Source organism: Acanthochromis polyacanthus, chromosome 2 (genome assembly GCF_021347895.1).
Source record: "Acanthochromis polyacanthus isolate Apoly-LR-REF ecotype Palm Island chromosome 2, KAUST_Apoly_ChrSc, whole genome shotgun sequence".
Taxonomy (NCBI): domain Eukaryota; kingdom Metazoa; phylum Chordata; class Actinopteri; family Pomacentridae; genus Acanthochromis; species Acanthochromis polyacanthus.
In genome coordinates, this window is record NC_067114.1 from 13,061,953 (window position 1) to 13,081,047 (window position 19,095).

Sequence of the window (19,095 nt, forward strand, 5' to 3'; positions counted from 1 at the left end):
GTACCAACAATTTTGTCCACGTGTGTAGATGCCAATGTTATTTCTGCAGCTTTACAGACAGCGACTTTTGATAAAATTGGCCTTGTCGCACATTGTCTAGCTTCTAACGATTTGAAAGAGGTATCATTTATGTTTTGACAACATATATCTCATGAGTTATTGATGCCGGAAGTCCGAATCTGTGAATATCTTTCCAACTTTATCCAACTCCTAAAGTTCCCATGATCCATGCTGTGATTACATTTAATGATCAGTTATGAACAATTCACTGAAACAGTTTCTAAAATTAGATTTTAAATTTTATTCAGATGATGGTTTTGAAGACTGTGATCAGTCCTAATGTAGCTTACATTATTTCTGGGTATTTGTGAGACTTAAAGTTTGCAACGTATGTCAGTCTCAGTATTTTTAATTCTTGCTAGTCTGTACTACTTGTCATTATGGTGGACCTCAGCAACACTCGCATGACCCGTGGATGTTCTGGTTGAAGATTAATTCCGAATAAAAAAACATTTTCATTGTGTTTTTTGTAACTTGGATATGACAGTCAGTGTCAAGGATGCAGAGGAGAAGGATGACCACATTCACATACCTCCACGTTGTGATGTGGAAACTCAGTGGGAAGATCTGTCTGTCTCTGAACACAGCTATGCTACAAGATCATCACTCCATCTGAAGAGGTAAGTAACAATGTAAGAAATAAATAGTTCATAGTTTCAAATATTTTGAAGTTAGAACCACAACTTTAAGCATGTATTACATGCAAAAAGCAACAAATATTACTGTCTCAAGCGCCACTGTTTTTTTAATAGAGAAAACTTTTCTTCAGTAATTATAATAATAACAATGATGGCAAAACAAGTCATGACAAAAAGAAGAGTAAGGTGTAGGACTTTTACCTTCCATAATACTGAGGCTGCATGACTGCACGACTGTCCTAATCCAGCGATGCAGGAGCATCCCGTCATCTCCACCGTGCTGCTACTGCTAACTAGCACTCACGCCAAGTGACTCGTACTGCTGGCCTGGCTCGGGTTCACGTCTGCTTTTAAAAACACGTAATCTACTTCTGTGTGCAGCAGTTCACGACCAACTTTGCCACTATGAAGGTACTGGTACACCTCTGTGCTCTTATAATTTTTCATAGCCACACCATCAACACCCAGGGATAGCACAAAGTAGTTAAAAATGTCGCCATATGAGATCTCCGTCCACTTTCTCATGTCATCAACCCACACTGACATGGTCGATGGATGAGGGAATGCAAGACCATCCATCCCTCCATAAAACTAGACAATCTGAGGAGCAGCTTCAGCAACAGACTGAAACAACCCCACTACTCCAAGGAACGGCACAGGAGGTCATTCCTTCCCACAGCAATAAGACTTTTTAATATGTCTGGCAGATCACAAAAGGAATCTTATCACTCTGCCTGCTGATTAAACCACTGTACATACTGGACACTTTACATTCTAAATGTTATTCATTACATCTCCAAATTTATCTGCACCTACTTATGTCACTTGCACATCTAAGCACACTCTCATTTACACATTTCTTCTATTTCAGTCTTGTATATTTGTGATTTTTTTTCTTTCTTTATTGTATTTTCTATATTCTTATCTCATTTTCTTTTCTTTTGTTACCTTCTCTTTATACCTGTCTCTAATATTCTGTGTTGTCCCTTGTTGAAGTCCAGCTGCAGTAACAACAGAATTTCCCTCTGAGGATTAATAAAGTCTGTCTAAATCTGAGTCTTGTGTCAGATTTTTTATGTTTGTCTTTAATCCTCAGTGTAATTGCAACTGGGCTCATTTAAACCTATTCACAACTCATCCATTATGTCTGAAGTTGAGTTTAAATGTACAGAATGATTAAATCTCTTGACCTGTAGAACAAAATAGAGGTACATTTGACTCCACACAGGAGACTAGTTTGTGTGGGAAAACCCGGGAAGCACTCCTAACAGGAGAGGAAGTGCGGCGGTGTGATTGGTCCGAGCAACCCGAGCAGTTCCGCCGCCTCAGGCCGGTGATACACTTCCCCCCCTCCCCGCACTAGCTCCATCATCCCAAGGCCAAGGACTGTGCTGAAACTGCTTTCTAGACACGGCCCTGCCCTTAAATCCGGGGGCTGAGTGTGAAAGAGGTAGGCTGAAACACAAACCCTGCACCACCAAACTGTTGGCTGCAGTCTTTGTCCCAGCATCCAGCAGACTGAGAGCATGCTAACGGAGCTCCGCTAATGTTTGGTCGCTGTGATCGATAATCGATAAGTCCCGCAACGTAATGATATGAGGATTTGTAGATAGAGCGTGCAGAAGGTTTAGCATGCGATTTTGTATTTAAAGCGTCATTCCTGTGCAGTGGTTGAAGAGCAGGAAGAATAGGAAAACATGCATGTTAGCATTAGCAGCCTTGCTAATGAAAAGCCTCGGTTAGCTAATAGCACACAGCGCTGCTCAATGTGGAGTAGCTAGTAGCTAGCATACCATTTGCAAATGTTGTCTAGTGGCAGATTCTCATAGAAATGCCTGCATTCTTTTAATGTATTCCTTTATATGTGTATTTAGGAACTGATTGTAAAGGAGACAGTGTTAGTGCACTGAGGTTAGCTAGCTTTAAACCAAAACAGCAGCTTATCCTCCCATCATTTCACCAAATCCTGCTTTACCATCAGAAATGTGCTGGTTTATTGGTATCCCCTGTCACACAAGCTATTATTGTTACTGATGCAGTTCAAGCTTATGCCATTAGTGTCATAAATAGCCTGTATTTCTAGAAAGAAATGGTGTCTCTGAGCAGAGGTTTGACAGCAGCATCAGGAATCAATTCTGTCGCCATCTTGGAAAGCAGTTGAACAGCTTTGTTCCAATAATGGGCCTTAATCGATTAATTCCTGATCAGTTGAGATTAACCATCATAAATATTGCAGCCTGTGTCACATATAGTTTAATTTAAAACCATTTGCGCATATCTAATGCAAGCTGTGGATAGCTGTTGCAAGAGAGAAGATTATTGTATATTACACTGTTAGTGCTGTGTTGGAGGCTTGTTAATTATACATGTTTGCAAGTTTAATTGTCTACTGAAATGATTTGCAGTGACAGAGGAACAAATGAGTGCATGTGTTGTGAAAGTTATTGTGATAGATCTGTAGAGAAATACCACTAATCTCTGGTTACCTCTTTTTGTTTTTTTCAGTCCATTGTTTTGGTTTTATGAGCCTTAAATTTACATCAGCAGCAGTGGGTTCAGGGGGGAAAATGCTGACACACCTTTATTAAAATAACGGTTAACAACAATTAGACAGTACCTTTAATTAGTTGTTGGTGGGTGTAGTGGAGAATTTGGAATGCTACAAAGTATGGAACTGGAGACCAAAACAATGTTTGTCAATGAGGGACAACGTTGGACTGTCTCTTATCAAATGTTCAGAAATAAGAGTCCAGATATATAGTAATACAAGACAAGTAGTCAGAGGGCGCAGTGCTCCGGCAAGACTGTTCGTTCCCTGACCTTGCACTGAACACAGGCCTGTTATGCATGTGTACTTTATGCACGAATACCAAATCACCTGACCTCAATATTTAGTGAGTGGCAGGAATTGATGGGACTTGGAAACACCCCTACAATTTTATCAATTGTTCCTTGTATCAATTCCAGTAAGTCTACAGCAGTGGATTTGTAATAGAATTGCAATCATGTGATGTCAGCAGTAGTAGTGTTCACTTGTTGTCATAGTTACAGTGACACTGTGCTGCTGTCTCAGTGGGAAATCCTTAACAAATCTGTGGATCCAGACTATAAGCCACATTACTGCCAAATGTAATCACTTGGTCCTTGTGTCATTTCTGACCTTTCCTGAAAATTTCGTTCTATTCCATTGTTCTTTTTTTGAGTAATGTTGCTATCAGACGGATTCACGTATGCCACACAACTCAGCTGCGTTCCTTGGCCGAGTAATAAACAAGTAAATAAAAGAACTGCCTTGCGCCGAGTACAGACGTGTGTTATGCATCTGTAAGTTATGTACGGATGCCAAACTGTTTGACCGAAATATGTAGGGCCGCCTGAATTGATGCGACAGCTGAGCATTCACTTGTTGTCATAGTTACAGTGACGTCATGCTGGCCGCTATTTCTGCTATTGGGGAATCCTTAACAAATCCGTGGATCCAGATTATAAGCCACATCACTGCCAAAATCTAATGAGGTGGTCCTGTAATTTCTGACCTTCCCTGAAAATTTCACCCAAATCTGTTTGTCCGTTTCTGATTCATGTTGTGCACAAACTGAAGGAAAGAAGGAAGGATCCACGTATGATCGTCACATAACCCTGCTGCCTTTGTGGAGTGAATATTATGTTTGCTGGGCTATAGCTGTTTGCTAGCATGTTGGACAGAATGTCTTGATTAGTATTTAATGGGTTTGGTTTTTGTTTGTTTATTTTTTCCTTCTTATTTTGTCTAATCAGTATCTGGTGTTGTTTTTATTGTTCCTTTGTTGGGAAATTATCAAATATACTGATACAACTCTACACACTTGTCGTTTCATGTTAGTAGTTTCTTTATGATGGATTTTAGAAGCAGTCTTCTTGATTCTATTATTTTGTTCAACTGAATTCTCAGAGCATAAGTGAGCCTTTCTGTGTCGTGTAGCTGAACACTGTCCTGTCAAACTGTATTTCCGCTAATGCTGTAACATGATATTGGCTTCTGCTGCCTGGCAGACGACACTGTCTGGTTCATTTTTGGGGTAAATGGATCAGGAAGCAGTTTCTTCTTAAGAATATATGTCCTCTGTTGCTGAAAGATGTATAGCACAAGACAACAGATAAGTCTAACAGGTTAAACATGGATTGCTTTTTGTGGATATTTAACATTCGCATTAATTCCCCTAAATGTAAGTATTCACCTGATCTCAAATAGAACGTCTGCTGCCTGGGACAAAAACTGTAGCTGTGGTGCTGCACATCCAGTGCTATTAGCCTTCATATTATGGAGGACCAGAATATTGGTGTGAAGTGAAAGTATGGGTAGCAGCTTGTGAAACAAAATATTTTACATGGTTAAGGCTTCTCCCTTTTAAAATGCTCCAAACAGAAAGACACTTTCAGACTTCATATATCTGTGCCAGGCTTAGTTTATTACTGTAGAAATGGATGCTGCGGACTAGCTGTTTGCCAAGTGCAGATTTTACTGTAAGCAGGTTGTTGTTATTTCAGTGCAGACAGAAAATGCATCCTCCAATTTCACACCTTAATCTAATTTCTGCCAGTAACCTGACCTCTGTGTCTATGTAAGTGTTGTCTTAAGTTGTATCAGTAGCTCGTGAATTCAACAAAACTGTCTGTTAAGATTTAGTGCTTAAGGACAGCTCATGTTTTGGCTTCATTAGAAACACCTCGAGTGCAGGTGATAATACTGCAGTACCCTGAAACCAACACGGCTAGATCTGTTGATGTTCCTGCTATGATGTGTCAAAATGTCTTCTTTAACCATTAATGTTGTCTAATTTTCCTCCTCTAGAAATCTTATTTTTTTCCATTGTATCTTCTTGTCATGTATTGTGCTTAACCTACACTGTTAAAGCTGAAAATTTTATGTCCAACATTCCCAATCAGCTTAACTTTTCACTTTAGATGCCACAGAATTGATTTTGTGATTGAAATAAAATGTTTATAGCATGTATTTGATCATTGTTTGTAGTAGAAATATCATGTTTGTAGTACTGTTTAGGATTTATTCTAAGAGGTGCTTCTCTTGCAGGTTCACCATGTCTGAACTTTTCATGGAGTGCGTGGAGGAGGAGCTGGAGCCTTGGCAGAAACAAGCTCCTGAAGTTCATTTGATAGATGATGATGACGATGAGCCCATCTTTGTTGGAGTGCTCTGTACGTCGAAGCTTATTTTACATCTAAGTTTGTTGATTATTGAGATATTGAAGCTTCAATGATTGCTCAGTGTTTGAAGTGTACAGGCATGTCAAGACAAATGTTCTTATGTTCTTGCAGCTAATAACCAAAAGGATGCAAAGCCCAATCCTCCACCTCCTCAGAGGAACGCTGTGGCGAAAACAGAAACCAAGCGCCCCGCTGTGCAGCCTGCTGTGGGCCCCTCACCAATAGTGCTGCCACTGAGTATACCTGGAAATGCAGTGAACGCTGCCCCACCCACTCTGACCACCGTCACTCCACAGCCTGTTATTGTTAATAACCAGGTATCATTGGTATTGAATGCTTTTAATATTTGAATATTTAGCATAACACTCATATAATGACAGCAAACCCCATTTTAATGTGGATTTCATTGTTTTTTTCAGGGCTTTATTGTCACTTCTCCACAACTGGCAAACAACAATGAGTTTATTGCCTCTCTTGGGACCCAGTATCCCCCCGGGACATCGTTTACCATCGTACCAGGTAAACCTGAGTATAATGGACTTCTGAGTAGGGGTGTGGCCATACACCAGTATTGACGATAACAATAAAATCTGATATTGGCATCATGTTATGAATGATAATATCCTAAATAATCCAGCATCAGTTACTGTTTGGTTGAGACTCCAACATAGACACAGCACACCGTACAGGTATAGTTTCAGACTCTCTTTCCACCTCCCTACACTTGTATTTGTGGTTTATTCATTTACCAGAAAGAGACAAAAACACCAGAGAAGCTTTAATGCTTGACAGTTAAACATTTGTAGAAACTGAAAAGACCTGTACTGTGGGAATGCTTCATAACACAGAAAGAAATTTTTGGCTATGGATTTGATTTTGATGAATGATGAATTATTCGTCTCATGATTTTAGTTAATGTTGTCCCTATGTGTCTTTGTGTGAGTGTGAGCAGCAGCCTTATTGTGCTGCTAGAGGTGAAATTCTTGGACTGGCGCAAGCCGGATGAAAGCATTTGCCAAAAATGTTTTCATTAATCAAGTTCGTTGTCGGCTGATACAATTAGAATCATTTGACAATTAAAGGATTCGTACAGCGGTGTAATCACCCCTGCTGTGTACTGTATGTAGATATTCATGAAAGTTACAGTCATGAAGCTTCTATAGTTACTGCAGTAATGTCACTGATTTCTTTTGTCCATAATAACTGTAATGAAAGTCAGATATAACAGCTCTGTTTGTACTCTCATCAGTGACTGTAAATTTTATCTGCTAATGCCATTTCTGTGTCCTCCATCTTTCAGCTGGCCAGCAGTCGTTATTTCAGCAGGTCTCTCCGGCCACAGTCATCCCTGGTGCTGTCCACAGGCCTCAGGTGCAACAAATCAGCAACAACGTTGTGACTCTGACTAATGTCCAGAGTCCTGCTGTGTATTCAGCACAGCCTGGTCAGCTGCAGCCCAACCGACCCATCCCTCAAGCTCTCCAGACGTTTTCGCTGCCTGTAAAGGACAACAGCAATAACAGAGGTCATTTTTGTAATGTTTTAACTTTTCTATGTTCAATCAGCTGGCAGTTACTGAAATGTATTTGTATTCTTTGATTTTGTACAGATCAGAGTTTAGTCAAACGAGGACTGACCCCACAGGAAATGGACAGCGCAGCAAAAAGATCCAAACTAGACTTGGGTGAGTTTATATTTGTAGAGAAATTTGTGTTGATAACATTTCATAATCTCATGACAGTAAACATATTAGTTGTTGTTGGGCATTTGTATCATGTTAATTGTAATATTTAATTTGTTTTCAGTTGCACCAGCAAAAGTCATTGTCAGAGTGGAGAATGGCATCATAAAGAAAAAATGTCCAAACTGTCAAGAAGAAATAATTTCAGAGGAGGCCATGAAATATCATCTGATGGTGAGTGAATCATTATGAAGCCGTCACTGGGAGGTGGATTTAACAATAAAAAGTGATAGAAGCAGGAAAGATAGTTAAAACAGTGATGTTGGAAATGGTTTGTTTCATGATGAGTGTCCATGTGCCATTTTTTCTGAGGGACAGCAGCTTTTTTTAGTTGTTCCCAATGAAGAGTGTCTGTTGTCACCTAGACAAGAAGTGCTGCACCCAGCATCTTTGTTCAGAGAGGTCTGCTTCTTTTGTGAGCTCTGAACTTTTCAGAAAGGCGCTGATGTCATCACTGTCGCTCCTTTCGTAGCAACCAATCATGTGGGCAGGACTCGTCGCCCTGACAACCAAGAAAATGAGGAGAAGCTTTTTCTAGCTGTGTCTCATTCTGAGCTGCATGAAATGCCAGACAGGAATTATCACAAGGAGCGGTACCAGCCTATCACAGGACAGCAGTTAAACTGGAAATGGTCTTGAGATATGGTTGCCATAGAAATTAAACACACGGGAGGGCTTTTTGATGAAGCGTTTCCCCGTGTCCTCCTACAAAAACATGCTATATGAACAAACATTAGATGTGACTGACAAAATTTTTTTTTTCCAACTTTATCCACTTTATTTTGCAAGCAAAATGACATTAACTTTATTTTTCAGGTATGTTTTAATACATAAAAACCATCAGATGTAATTTGTTGTGTACAAATCCCTTTGGTTTGTTTACATCTTTGCTTTAATTAATCATCCTTTAATATGGAGTCTTAAAATGTCTTTTTATTTCAGAGCTGCAGTGCAAATGTAGGAAGTACATCTCCATCAGCCCAAAACATTAATGCAAACAAGCGCATCATGCTGGTCTCAGATTTCTACTACGGCCGCTTTGAGGGAGACACGCACAGGAAAGAGGCACCGAAGACCAACACCACATTCAAATGTCAAAGCTGCTTAAAAGTTCTGAAGAACAATATCAGGTAGGATCATTTGCTTCCCTGCCCACTGACACTGAGGGAAAAGAGCTGAAAGCCAGGAGTGTCAAACATGCGGCCCAAAACTGGCCCTCCAGAGGGTCCAATCTAGCCCTCAAACTGTAAAAATTACAGACAAGACATTAACTGCAGATTATAAAATTGTAAATTTAAAATAATTTCTAGACCAAGACAAATTGTTTTGATCACAAAGTAAAATACTAGATAGCTCATTTTGTGCCTCGTTTTTATGATATTTTGTCTTGTTCTTGTTGTTTGTCTTTTTTTTGTCAGACTTTTGTCATTTGTCTGATGTTTTTGTTGTTTTGTTTCTCGTTTTTGTCGTTTCATGTTTCCTTTAGGTCTTGCTTGTGCTTTTTGTCTTATTTTTGTCATTTTGTGTTTCGCTTTATTCGTTGTTTTTTGTGTCGTTTGTCTATTTTTTTTGTTGCTTTTAGTCTCATTTTTGTAATATTTTGTCTTGTTTTTGTTGTTTTTTTTCTCTTTTTTGTCTGACTTTTGCCATTTTGATCATGAAGTAAAATACTTTATCATTCAGTTTCAGATACCTGCGACTGAATGTGTTCCTTTGTAGACATTCTGTGATCTGTAAGTTGTAATGTGTAACTGAGGAATAATGTTGTTGAAATTGAATTTATTTTTCTTAAGAAATTTCAGTTTGTTCATACTGTTTTGTATGAAGATAATTTCTTAAATGTAAACATTTTCAGGACACCTTTTTTTGCACTAAAACAAAACATTGGAGTTTATTTATTTATAGGTTATTTTGCTGTGATTTTACTGGTGCGGCCCTCTTGAGATGAAATTGGGCTGAATGTGGCCCCAGAACCACAATGAGTTTGACACCTCTGGTCTAAGCAGTTGAATTACCAGATGTCGATGTGGATTTAAGTCTATTTTGATGTGTAGTGTAAATTTCTTGCGATAAATTCTACTTGCAGCCTATGTTTTGTTTTAAACTTACCGACCCGAGGATTTGTTTTTGTCATCATCGACTCTTCTGCCAAAAACTTTCCGCATGCAGTAATGAATATGTTCTCAAAAGGCAGACTGGGACTGCTGAGGAGAAATCCATCCAGTGCCAATAGAGAAAGTGTGGACATGTTCCTGTGCTCTAACTGCAGCTTTCCTCTCAGATGGATGATGGCATCAGATCGTTTTCCCTCATGGGCCTAAAGATGAAAAATGGCTGCTAGTTTAGGTGGCGTAAGAACTGCTCCTTTGATTAAATAACTTTGCTTCAGAGCATTGCAAAAAAAAGCTTCTGTAAGCTGCTTTTAATGGGGAAACACATTTGTACTGCAGACACAGTCTCACGGTTGAGGTCACAGTTCATCCACACAAAAATTTCTATTAGGGGAGCTGAGGTAGCAGAATGTACGGGCTGAAAAATGGGCCGTGCCTCGTCAGGGCAGCAGTGGCAGGTAGCTGTGGAGGTGCTCGCTGCATCCGCAGGGCACTACATCATTAGGCAAAACCAAAATCTTTGTGTAATTGCTGATATTATAACGGCTATTATACATGCTTAGAAAGTGAGGTGCAAGGAGAATACTTCATTTATCTTAAAAACCTTTGGGACCTGGACCATAACCGCTGCATGTACACAGACCATGAATATTTAATGTTTTCCCCACACTGCTTGATGTCGATTTCGGTTTAATGCATCTATTTTCCCTTTTTAAAATAGAAATGTTCCTGAAATGACTGCATGTGTCATAAGATTTTTTTCCATCATTTATGATTAATTTTGTTAAATTCCGTTCTCCTTGAGCCTTGTGTGCCCTCACCAAATACACACATTGTTTTGATTAACAGATTAAAATGGTGCATATGGCAGGCAAAATAAGAAAATGCGCAATTACTGAACATCTTAGTATTGTGCTGATAACTTTTTATTATCCCCCTCCGGCCGCAGGCACGGAGGGGGATATTGGCGTGGGCACGTCCGTCCGTTCGTACGTATGTCCACATTTCGTTTCCGGAGCATATCTCAGAAACTACTTGAGGGATTTCACTCATATTGCACCCAGGCCATCTCTATATAGTATAGATGTGCCTTTTGGGGTGCATGGCCTTGACCTGATTTTCAAGGTCACAGTGAGGCACTTCAAATATTTTTTGGTTTCCAGAGCATATCTGACTAACCAGTTGAAGGTTTTCCTTTATATTGCGCACACTAAGCCTGTTAGTAATGTAGATGTGCTTTTTCAAGTGCATGACCTTGACCTTATTGTCAAGGTCATTGTGAGGCACTTCAAATATTTTTTCATTCTGTTTCTGGAGCATATGTCAGAAACTACCTGAAGGATTTCATGCATATTGGACCAACGCCACCTGTGCATAATGTAGATCTGCCTTTTTTGGTGTACAACCTTGACCTGATTGTTTTTATTGTAGTGAAGATGTATCATTTTGTAGGTGTATTGTCCAGTATATATTATTATTTCTTGCACTTAGAGGCACTATATAGAAGGCGGGGGATGTTTTAAGCGGAGCGTGCTTATTTAAAGTGACAGAGTTGAAAACAAACTCAACAGTGGAAGCTCGTTACTATGAGTCAATGTTACCTTATTTGACAGAAATGTATCAATTTTACCAGTTATATTTTAACATTTGATGAAGGAAAATGTCTATTATGCTTGAATAATTGAAACCCTATTTCGCAAACCTGGTTAAAAAATTAATTGCTATTTTTATTGTCAATTTTTTTCATATTGGTGCTAGTGAACCTCTTTGGAGGCTGCTCAGAATCTATTCCCTGAGTAGATTTAAGCTAGTAATTGATTGAAGTAATGTTCTTTAATTTCAGTAGTTGAACATTCAAACAACCATTCATCTGTATTGCTTTATCCTGTTGTTAATTAAACAATCATTAAATTTGTTCATCATTGTGTTAACAAGGCGGCTTTTTATGAAGATTCTTCATTTTATGTGGATGGAGGTGTTTTGTCTGTTCTGCTTTGGACAGAGATACTTAAAATTGCACATTTTATTCACTCTTTTCACCTTTTCTACTTTACTAATTGCAAAGTTGCCAGTAGTCTTCGTTTTGATGAGAGATTAGTGCTCCTCTTGTTATGAATGTGTAAGACTACGCTGGGTGTCATTGCAGGGAAAAGCTGGCTGGTTGCTCGTGTGAAAGGTTTACATGACGTTTCTGTGTTCTGTGTGTGCCTCCACCCTCCCTTCAGGTTCATGAACCATATGAAACACCACCTGGAGCTGGAAAAGCAGAACAGTGAGAGCTGGGAAAGCCACACAACCTGCCAGCACTGCTACCGGCAGTACATGACTCCATTCCAGCTGCAGTGCCACATCGAGAGCGCTCACAGCCCCATTGAATCCTCAAGTATAAGATGATGATCTGTGCAGCTCAGTCTGGCATGAACATTAGTCAGACACTTTGTGGCCATTTGTAATTTTCTTCCGTTTCCCTTTTTAGCCAATTGCAAGATTTGTGAGCTGGCGTTTGAGTCAGAGCAGGTGCTCCTGGAACACATGAAGGGGAACCACAAACCCGGGGAAATGCCTTACGTCTGCCAGGTCCGTTACTCCCCACTGAGTCATGGCTTTAATGTTTCCAGAGAAACAGTCACTGATACTGAAATTCTGCTTTACTGATTCCACAGGTGTGCACTTACAGGTCGTCTTTCTTCTCAGATGTGGAGACACATTTCCGCAGTGTCCATGAAAACACAAAAGACCTGCTCTGTCCGTTCTGTCTCAAAGTGCTCAGAACAAGTCACATATACATGCAGCACTACATGAAACATCAGGTATAAGAACGACATTTCTGATAGAACTGGATGATATCTGGAGTCATAGCTGATATAGAGCAATTCCTTTAAAACGGAAAATTCCTAATTTTGTCAACATTTACGAGTTTGAACTCACTTTTGCCTTGTACTCTTAACTACAAGTCTGGATGGATTTGGTTGTCTGCTGAGCACCTTACTGTAATGCATAAAACGCCGACAATAAAAGCTGCTTCTCTTCACCTACCCTAAAGGAGCAATAAATATGGTAGAGTTGGAACCAAACAAAATTAATTGCCATTCTATTAATAGCAATGAAAGTAGTTTCTTTCATACGTGTTATGGTCTTTCAGTGAATCCAAATGAAAAATGTCATCAATTAGCCTCCAGTCACAACACTTATTAATCACGTTTTTGTGTTTCTGCACTGTGATGTTTTTTCTGTTTCAGAAAAAAGGGATCCACCGCTGTGGAAAATGCAGACTGAATTTCCTCACCTACAAGGAAAAAGTGGAGCACAGGACTCATGTCCACAAGACTTTTAGAAAACCCAAAGCCTTGGAGGGTCTTCCTCCGGGTACAAAGGTCTGGTCCAGTCTTAACAACATCAGTTTAACATTTACAGAGGTCTTAGATTTATACAAGCTCAATTCATTGTCAGTTAACTGTGTTATTGTTCCAGGTGACCATCCGAGCCTCCCTCACGGGGAAGACACCTGCATTGCCAGCCTCCCCTGATCGATCAGGCTTTATTGTCACTCCAGAAACAGCAAATTTCAATGATTTCAAATCCAAACCTCTAGTCGGTGTGTCCAAGTCTAAATCAACCGTCTCCGGAGTGGGAAAAGCCAAAACGACTCAGAGCAAGAAGCAAGAAGGGCGAACTTCCAAGCACAACCTGTCACTGAGGAACCTCAGGTGGTTATCTGAGCTTTCACCACACAGCAGTCAAACAGTGCAGCGACAAATCAGAAATTAGAATCAACAAACATCAAGTTTCGCTTGTAGTTAGTTGTATTTTTTGGCTTGGTTACTGTTTTGTTGTTGGTTTTACGCTGACCTGCTTCATAAATGTTTCTTGTAAAAAGGGCAAAATTTTCAAATCATGAAAGAAAGATGTTTAAAAGTCCACTTTCCTCAAGTTGTCAGGTGAGTTTGAAAATGTGTGGAATTAGAGGTGAGCTGACCGGACCTCTGTAGCTGCTCCACATCTGCTACTATTACACCAGAGTCTGATGGAGCTGTCCAATTAAATCCAGACATTTTGTGACACAGTAATACCAGTTGGTTCTGATGGAGGAGCACTTCATGCTGGTTGAGCTGATAGAATGTTATCAAAAGGTTTAACGTCTTTACCCTTTTATTGTATAAATGAAAGAAATGTTTTCACTGTGATCTTTAGCAATGTGGAGATAATTTATTTTCAGATCTGAGATGTGCCCTTGTTTCTTGCATCTGTAGCCCCAGACTAGTTCAGCTTTGAGTCCTCTGAATCCCATCGCAGCCGCTAACACAGAGCCCCACCTCCTGGGTTCTCCTGACAGGGTGGGAGCAAATTAATGGACGTTATTAAAGCCTGGCAAGACACAAAGTAGCTAATTGTGTTTTCAATTAATTTTCCGGACACTCTCCATTAGGCCGGCTAAATATAATATGGTGGAAAGCAGAATTCCTTTCTTTAAAAAATTAATGAGTGTGATATTTGGCTAATTGGGCTCAGTAATCAAAAACAATACGCTGCCTTTAGTCACATGATATGGCCTTTGAAGCAGATCAGACGGAGTATAATGTAGTGGTGTTAGAGAAGAGTTCAGACTGGTGGAATAAAATTATGAGCCTGCAGACAATTAAGAGGTAATTAGTTATCAGTTTGTGTGTCTGCTGTAATGAAACGCATAATTCATCCTTTTATCTTAAAATCTGTCTGGATTCCTGAAAAGAAAGTATTGTCAGTGTTAAAACATCAGCTTTAACCGTATGATTACATTTTGTGTTTTCAGCATCAGTGGAGGATGTTTCACCTGCATCGAGTGCAACACACAAGTGGACCACTTCTTCTCTCATTTCCCAATGGTTTCAAATTGTGGTGCATGTAAATACCGAACGAGCTGCAAAGTTGCCATTGGGAATCATATGATCCGGTGTGTAAAGCTTGATTTGAGTCAATATTTGAGTCACTTTTTAGGTCTGATGTTGGTATCTGACAAGTTTTCTTTGCCTTTTTAATCAGATTTCATAGCACCATCACCAAAAACAGATTTTTGAAAATGGATCACAAGAAAAATTCATCGGCATTAAAGTAGGAGCACTTCTTAAGTTATGTTTTCCACCTGAGTAAATTCAGAGTTGCAACAGAACATGAGAATGTTCTTTTTCTTTCAGACTGACCCTCGTCTGCCTCAACTGTGATCTCCTGGTGGATGCATCAGGCGGTGACCTGATGACCAAACATTTAAGTGATCGACCAAATCACACATGCAAAGTCATTCAGGAGAAAGGTTAGTTGTTGTCCTTCAGCGCCGCCTAAGTCATGAGCAGTATTTAGTGTTACGAGTTTCTTGAAAAGGTTGTTTCTTTTTTTTTTTTTACCCAGCAGATATCAAAGCCAAAGATCGAGTGTGAGTAGAATTTTCGACCCACATTGCATCTCATTGTTTATCTTTTTCTGTATGAAATGAAGACCAAAAACATTTATGCAGTTCTTAAAGGGGTACTCTTGTGAGTTTATAGTGCACATCTGTAAGGTGAAGCAACTTGAATAAAGCTATTTTTAAAATGCCCAAACAGAAGCAGCATCCTGAGATATTCTGACAGGTGCCACAGACACTAAACCCCACAGCTTTCCATGATGCAACGTCACCATTTGTTTTGAACTCTGAAGCACTTTTTAGACATGGGTTAAGTAATTTTGGTGCCTTCATCCATCTGTTGAAGCTTTTGTACTGTTGGTCCTCAGTGCTTCCTTCACACATAATGGCACAGAGAGAGACACCGTGTGCACCATATTTACTGTACATGAGATATTGGACATTACAGAACAATTTTCTTTCAGTTAGATTAATGTAAAAGAGGTCACGTCTGACGCGGGCTTCATATTCATTAACTTTACAGAATGTGTTCACTTCCTGGAGTATATCAGTATACAGTTGAGTTATCACATTCACAGAGAAAAATAGGATAAAGGCATAACGGTGTTGAAAATTAACATTCGCTATGAAGACACTGGCATTGGATAGCTGTTTTCAGTTTACATTCTCCTTTGTCAGTTGTTGACTTAATGCCTTTGAGCTTTTTATTGTGCGTCTGCAGCATTTTGACTGAATATCGTCAACCAAAGAACTGGTATAGACCTTCATCGTACACAGATAACACTAATAACAGTAAATTATGTAGAAATTGAAGAGATCATTTGGTGTTTCACTGTTTTTGATCAAGCTGCAAATACAGACCAAATGAGACATAGAATCTGATCAATATGCACTCGATCCTGCTCAGACCTGACTCACCCCAAGATGAGATAATCCTAATGACATCTGTTAGGTGATTTTGCTCAGACATTACATTACATGACTGTCTTTTTAGGCCCCTAGTGATACTAATAAATGTCAAACAAAATCACTACAGCAGAGATGTGGTTTTACAGACAGATGCTACGTGTGTCTTATATGGCCGGAATAACCAATGAAGATGTTTTTAAAACATTAAACAAAAATTATACGCTACTGAACAAAATTAAGAAACGGAAAGCAACATTTTTTGGACACATAATTAAAGAGACCCTGGAATATATTATCACAACTGGAAAAATTGATGGGAAGAGAGGAGGATTCAGACAGAGAATGAAAATGATAGATGGACTGACATCACTGACATCATGGCTACACATGGAAAGGGCAACAGTCACAATGCAGAAAGCAAAAGATCAGATTAGATGGAGAGAAATGATCGCCTATGCTGAATGGCATGGACCTTGATTGATTGTAACTACTCAGCCCTCATGTGTAAAGTAGATGGAGTGCCCCTTTAAGATAACATAACAATATGGTCCCTATATTTTGGCCTTTGTTCCACTTTTACTAACCACACACTAGCTTTTCCTAATGTCCATTACTTATTTCAAACATTAAACTTTTGTTAATACCATTAACAGCATTTTGGCTGCATGTTGATGTGAAATGTGTTGTTTTTATGCTGCCCTCTTCCTTTCATCCAGGCATCTCCTCATGCGGCAGCCATCAAAAGTCCAAGTGTACTTCCTGACATCGACATCTGGCCAAAGTCCAAAGGAAACGAACTTGAAACAAGCTGGAAGTGTCACATCTGGAAGTCTATCTGCTGAGCAGCCAGCATCAGAGCCGATCTTAGTAGCAGGCGATGAAGAAAAAGGTCCTACAGAAACAAGTGCCACTGAAGTTTCCTCTAAAGGAGACGTACAGCAGCTGCAGCCTGATTCATCGTCTTCCTGCGCATCAGAGAGCATTGTGGGTATCTGTGATGAGTCGGTGGGAACCTCAGAGACCCCAGATGTTGGAGATCAGCTTTCCACCTCTGTGACTCCGACCGAGGAACAACAACCTACACAAGATTGAACCTGTACATCAGCTAAACATCGCACACGAAAAATAAGACGGAAATGTATACAACTAAAAAAAAAAGTTTTTACAAGTATCAAACCAATGGCGTTGCTTTGGCTGTTAATAATCCCCTTCAGATTCATGTGTTCTGATGGATTAACAACTGGATAGAATATTTTATCACAGGTTTTTGTTTACTCTGTGAAAGTTACATTGCCTCACTATATGTCAAAAAAAAACTGAATATTTATGAATACAAAAAAGTCCACGAAAGTCTTCTTTCTTTCCCTTTACACTTTATGGATAAATACTGTGCAGTTGCTGAATTATTCTGTACCTTGACTGACTCCAGACTGTCTGTTTTAAAAAAAAAAAAAACTTTGGCTCATTTCACATTTCTTTAAAGATTCAAATGTTCATATGAAGTCTAGTTAACGCCTAAAGTGGGGGACAATGTCCTTTAGAAGTGTATTGATTGGCTGCACTCTCAATATCTGATGCCTGTCAGGTGATTTTATTTTAATCATGTTTTTTTCTAAATTTGCTTAAACGCACATAAATTTGGCTGCGACCTTGACTGTTTTACGCCACCACATTTTCCACAAGTCATGCAGAGTGGCAAAGAATGTACATGCTCCAACTATGCATGTGGTCCCCCTAAAACTATATCAAAATAAAGTAATTTTATCTTTAATTGTTTAAGCAGATTGGGCGCCATTTTCACCAGTGAACATTTTTTTGCACTGTTATTTTTTTTTATTCAAGCTGTACTAGATAGTTTGGGCTTTTAGATGAGCAACGTTTTTTTTTCCTTTCTTTCATTTGTGGTTTGCTGTTGTTGTATAATATGTACTTTTTTTATAGGATCTCTAAGCTGCTCCTTTTTCTATTAATCTGGTGGTGTTGTACCAAAAACAAAAACACATGTCATCACTGAAATGTTTACATGGTTTACAGACGATTCCTGATTGTGACAGAAAAAAAATCGATGTAGCACCTTTATCTTCATTTCCTGCTGGTTTTGAACATCTCAGAATAGAATCATCTTAACACTCAAACACCTGCTTTAAATCAGAAGAAATACAGTAGTACATGTGTAGAAAATACTGGCATCAAATTTTATTCTCAAAGGAATGTCATCTTTGTGAAATGTGTGGCTTAGAGGGGGAGCACGGTGAGCCAATGTAGATTTTGTTGTTCAGCTGTGTTGGCTTGTGAGACTGTTGTGTACCTTAGGTTGCGTAGGTACTTGGTATGATACTTCGGTTTGATTAAATCCATTGACCAACTCTCATGCCCCAAATGTTGGTTGATTAAGTTGCCTTTTATTTTTCATTTACTGAAAAAAAGAAAAATTCCCTGTAGCTGTGGGAGTATTTTATACTTTGCCATTTGTTTCATTTTGTGTGGCTTAATACGTGAAAAGTAAGTGGTCATTTTGTAGGTTTTTAAAGAGGGTTTTCACTTGTACATACATTAGAGCTGTAGGGCAAGTCTGCAAATGTATATACATCTATGATGGCACTATTAATGTAACCCACCGAATCTGTTTTTGAATGCATTCCATGGAGATCTACAAACTGGGTCTAGAACAGCATTTTCCTGTTGTTGGTTATGTAAATAAATCTTTAATACAAGACTGTAGGTGTTATTTTTTGTAAATGATGCCATCTAAAGCAGTCAGGACAGATTCTGAGGGTAAAGTTTACTTAGCACTCAGTCGCATCTGTCATGATGTAAGCCTTCATGCTAGTTACAGGCTTGCTTATTAGAGGAAAATGTGAGAAATACAGACAACCAGTTGACAGTGGTTACGAGTGAAGCTGAAACTTTTTTTTAACCCTCTGTTGTCTTCATTTACAGGCACCTAAAAATATTGTTTCCTTGTCTGAAAAAAATCCTAAAATTTCTGAAAATTTGCAAAACCTTCAGGAAAATTCCAATAATTCCTTAAAAGTTTCCCTTAAAAGTTTAATT

At 39.1% G+C, this 19,095-nt stretch overlaps 1 protein-coding gene across 9 annotated transcripts in view; it reads left to right on the forward strand.

Moving 5' to 3' along the window:
- Positions 1 to 18,757, forward strand: part of znf280d (zinc finger protein 280D) — a 43,015-nt gene extending 24,258 nt beyond the window's left edge. For 4 of the 9 annotated variants that reach the window (XM_051937051.1, XM_022212997.2, XM_051937059.1 and 1 more), the window contains 18 exons: positions 548 to 680; positions 5,770 to 5,894; positions 6,015 to 6,220; positions 6,323 to 6,422; positions 7,204 to 7,428; positions 7,513 to 7,587; positions 7,709 to 7,818; positions 8,587 to 8,774; positions 11,981 to 12,138; positions 12,232 to 12,332; positions 12,419 to 12,565; positions 12,995 to 13,129; positions 13,227 to 13,462; positions 14,545 to 14,685; positions 14,775 to 14,843; positions 14,927 to 15,042; positions 15,138 to 15,162; positions 16,758 to 18,757. In XM_051937051.1, the coding sequence (XP_051793011.1) occupies positions 548 to 680; positions 5,770 to 5,894; positions 6,015 to 6,220; positions 6,323 to 6,422; positions 7,204 to 7,428; positions 7,513 to 7,587; positions 7,709 to 7,818; positions 8,587 to 8,774; positions 11,981 to 12,138; positions 12,232 to 12,332; positions 12,419 to 12,565; positions 12,995 to 13,129; positions 13,227 to 13,462; positions 14,545 to 14,685; positions 14,775 to 14,843; positions 14,927 to 15,042; positions 15,138 to 15,162; positions 16,758 to 17,133 (2,666 nt within the window). In that variant the 3' untranslated portion in view covers positions 17,134 to 18,757. Of the gene's footprint in view, positions 1 to 547; positions 681 to 2,004; positions 2,149 to 2,175; positions 5,300 to 5,769; positions 5,895 to 6,014; positions 6,221 to 6,322; positions 6,423 to 7,203; positions 7,429 to 7,512; positions 7,588 to 7,708; positions 7,819 to 8,586; positions 8,775 to 11,980; positions 12,139 to 12,231; positions 12,333 to 12,418; positions 12,566 to 12,994; positions 13,130 to 13,226; positions 13,463 to 14,544; positions 14,686 to 14,774; positions 14,844 to 14,926; positions 15,043 to 15,137; positions 15,163 to 16,757 lie in introns of those variants that run through there. The other 5 variants (XM_022212998.2, XM_051937074.1, XM_051937076.1 and 2 more) reach the window with 5 other exon arrangements.
- The last annotated feature ends 338 nt before the right edge of the window (positions 18,758 to 19,095 follow it).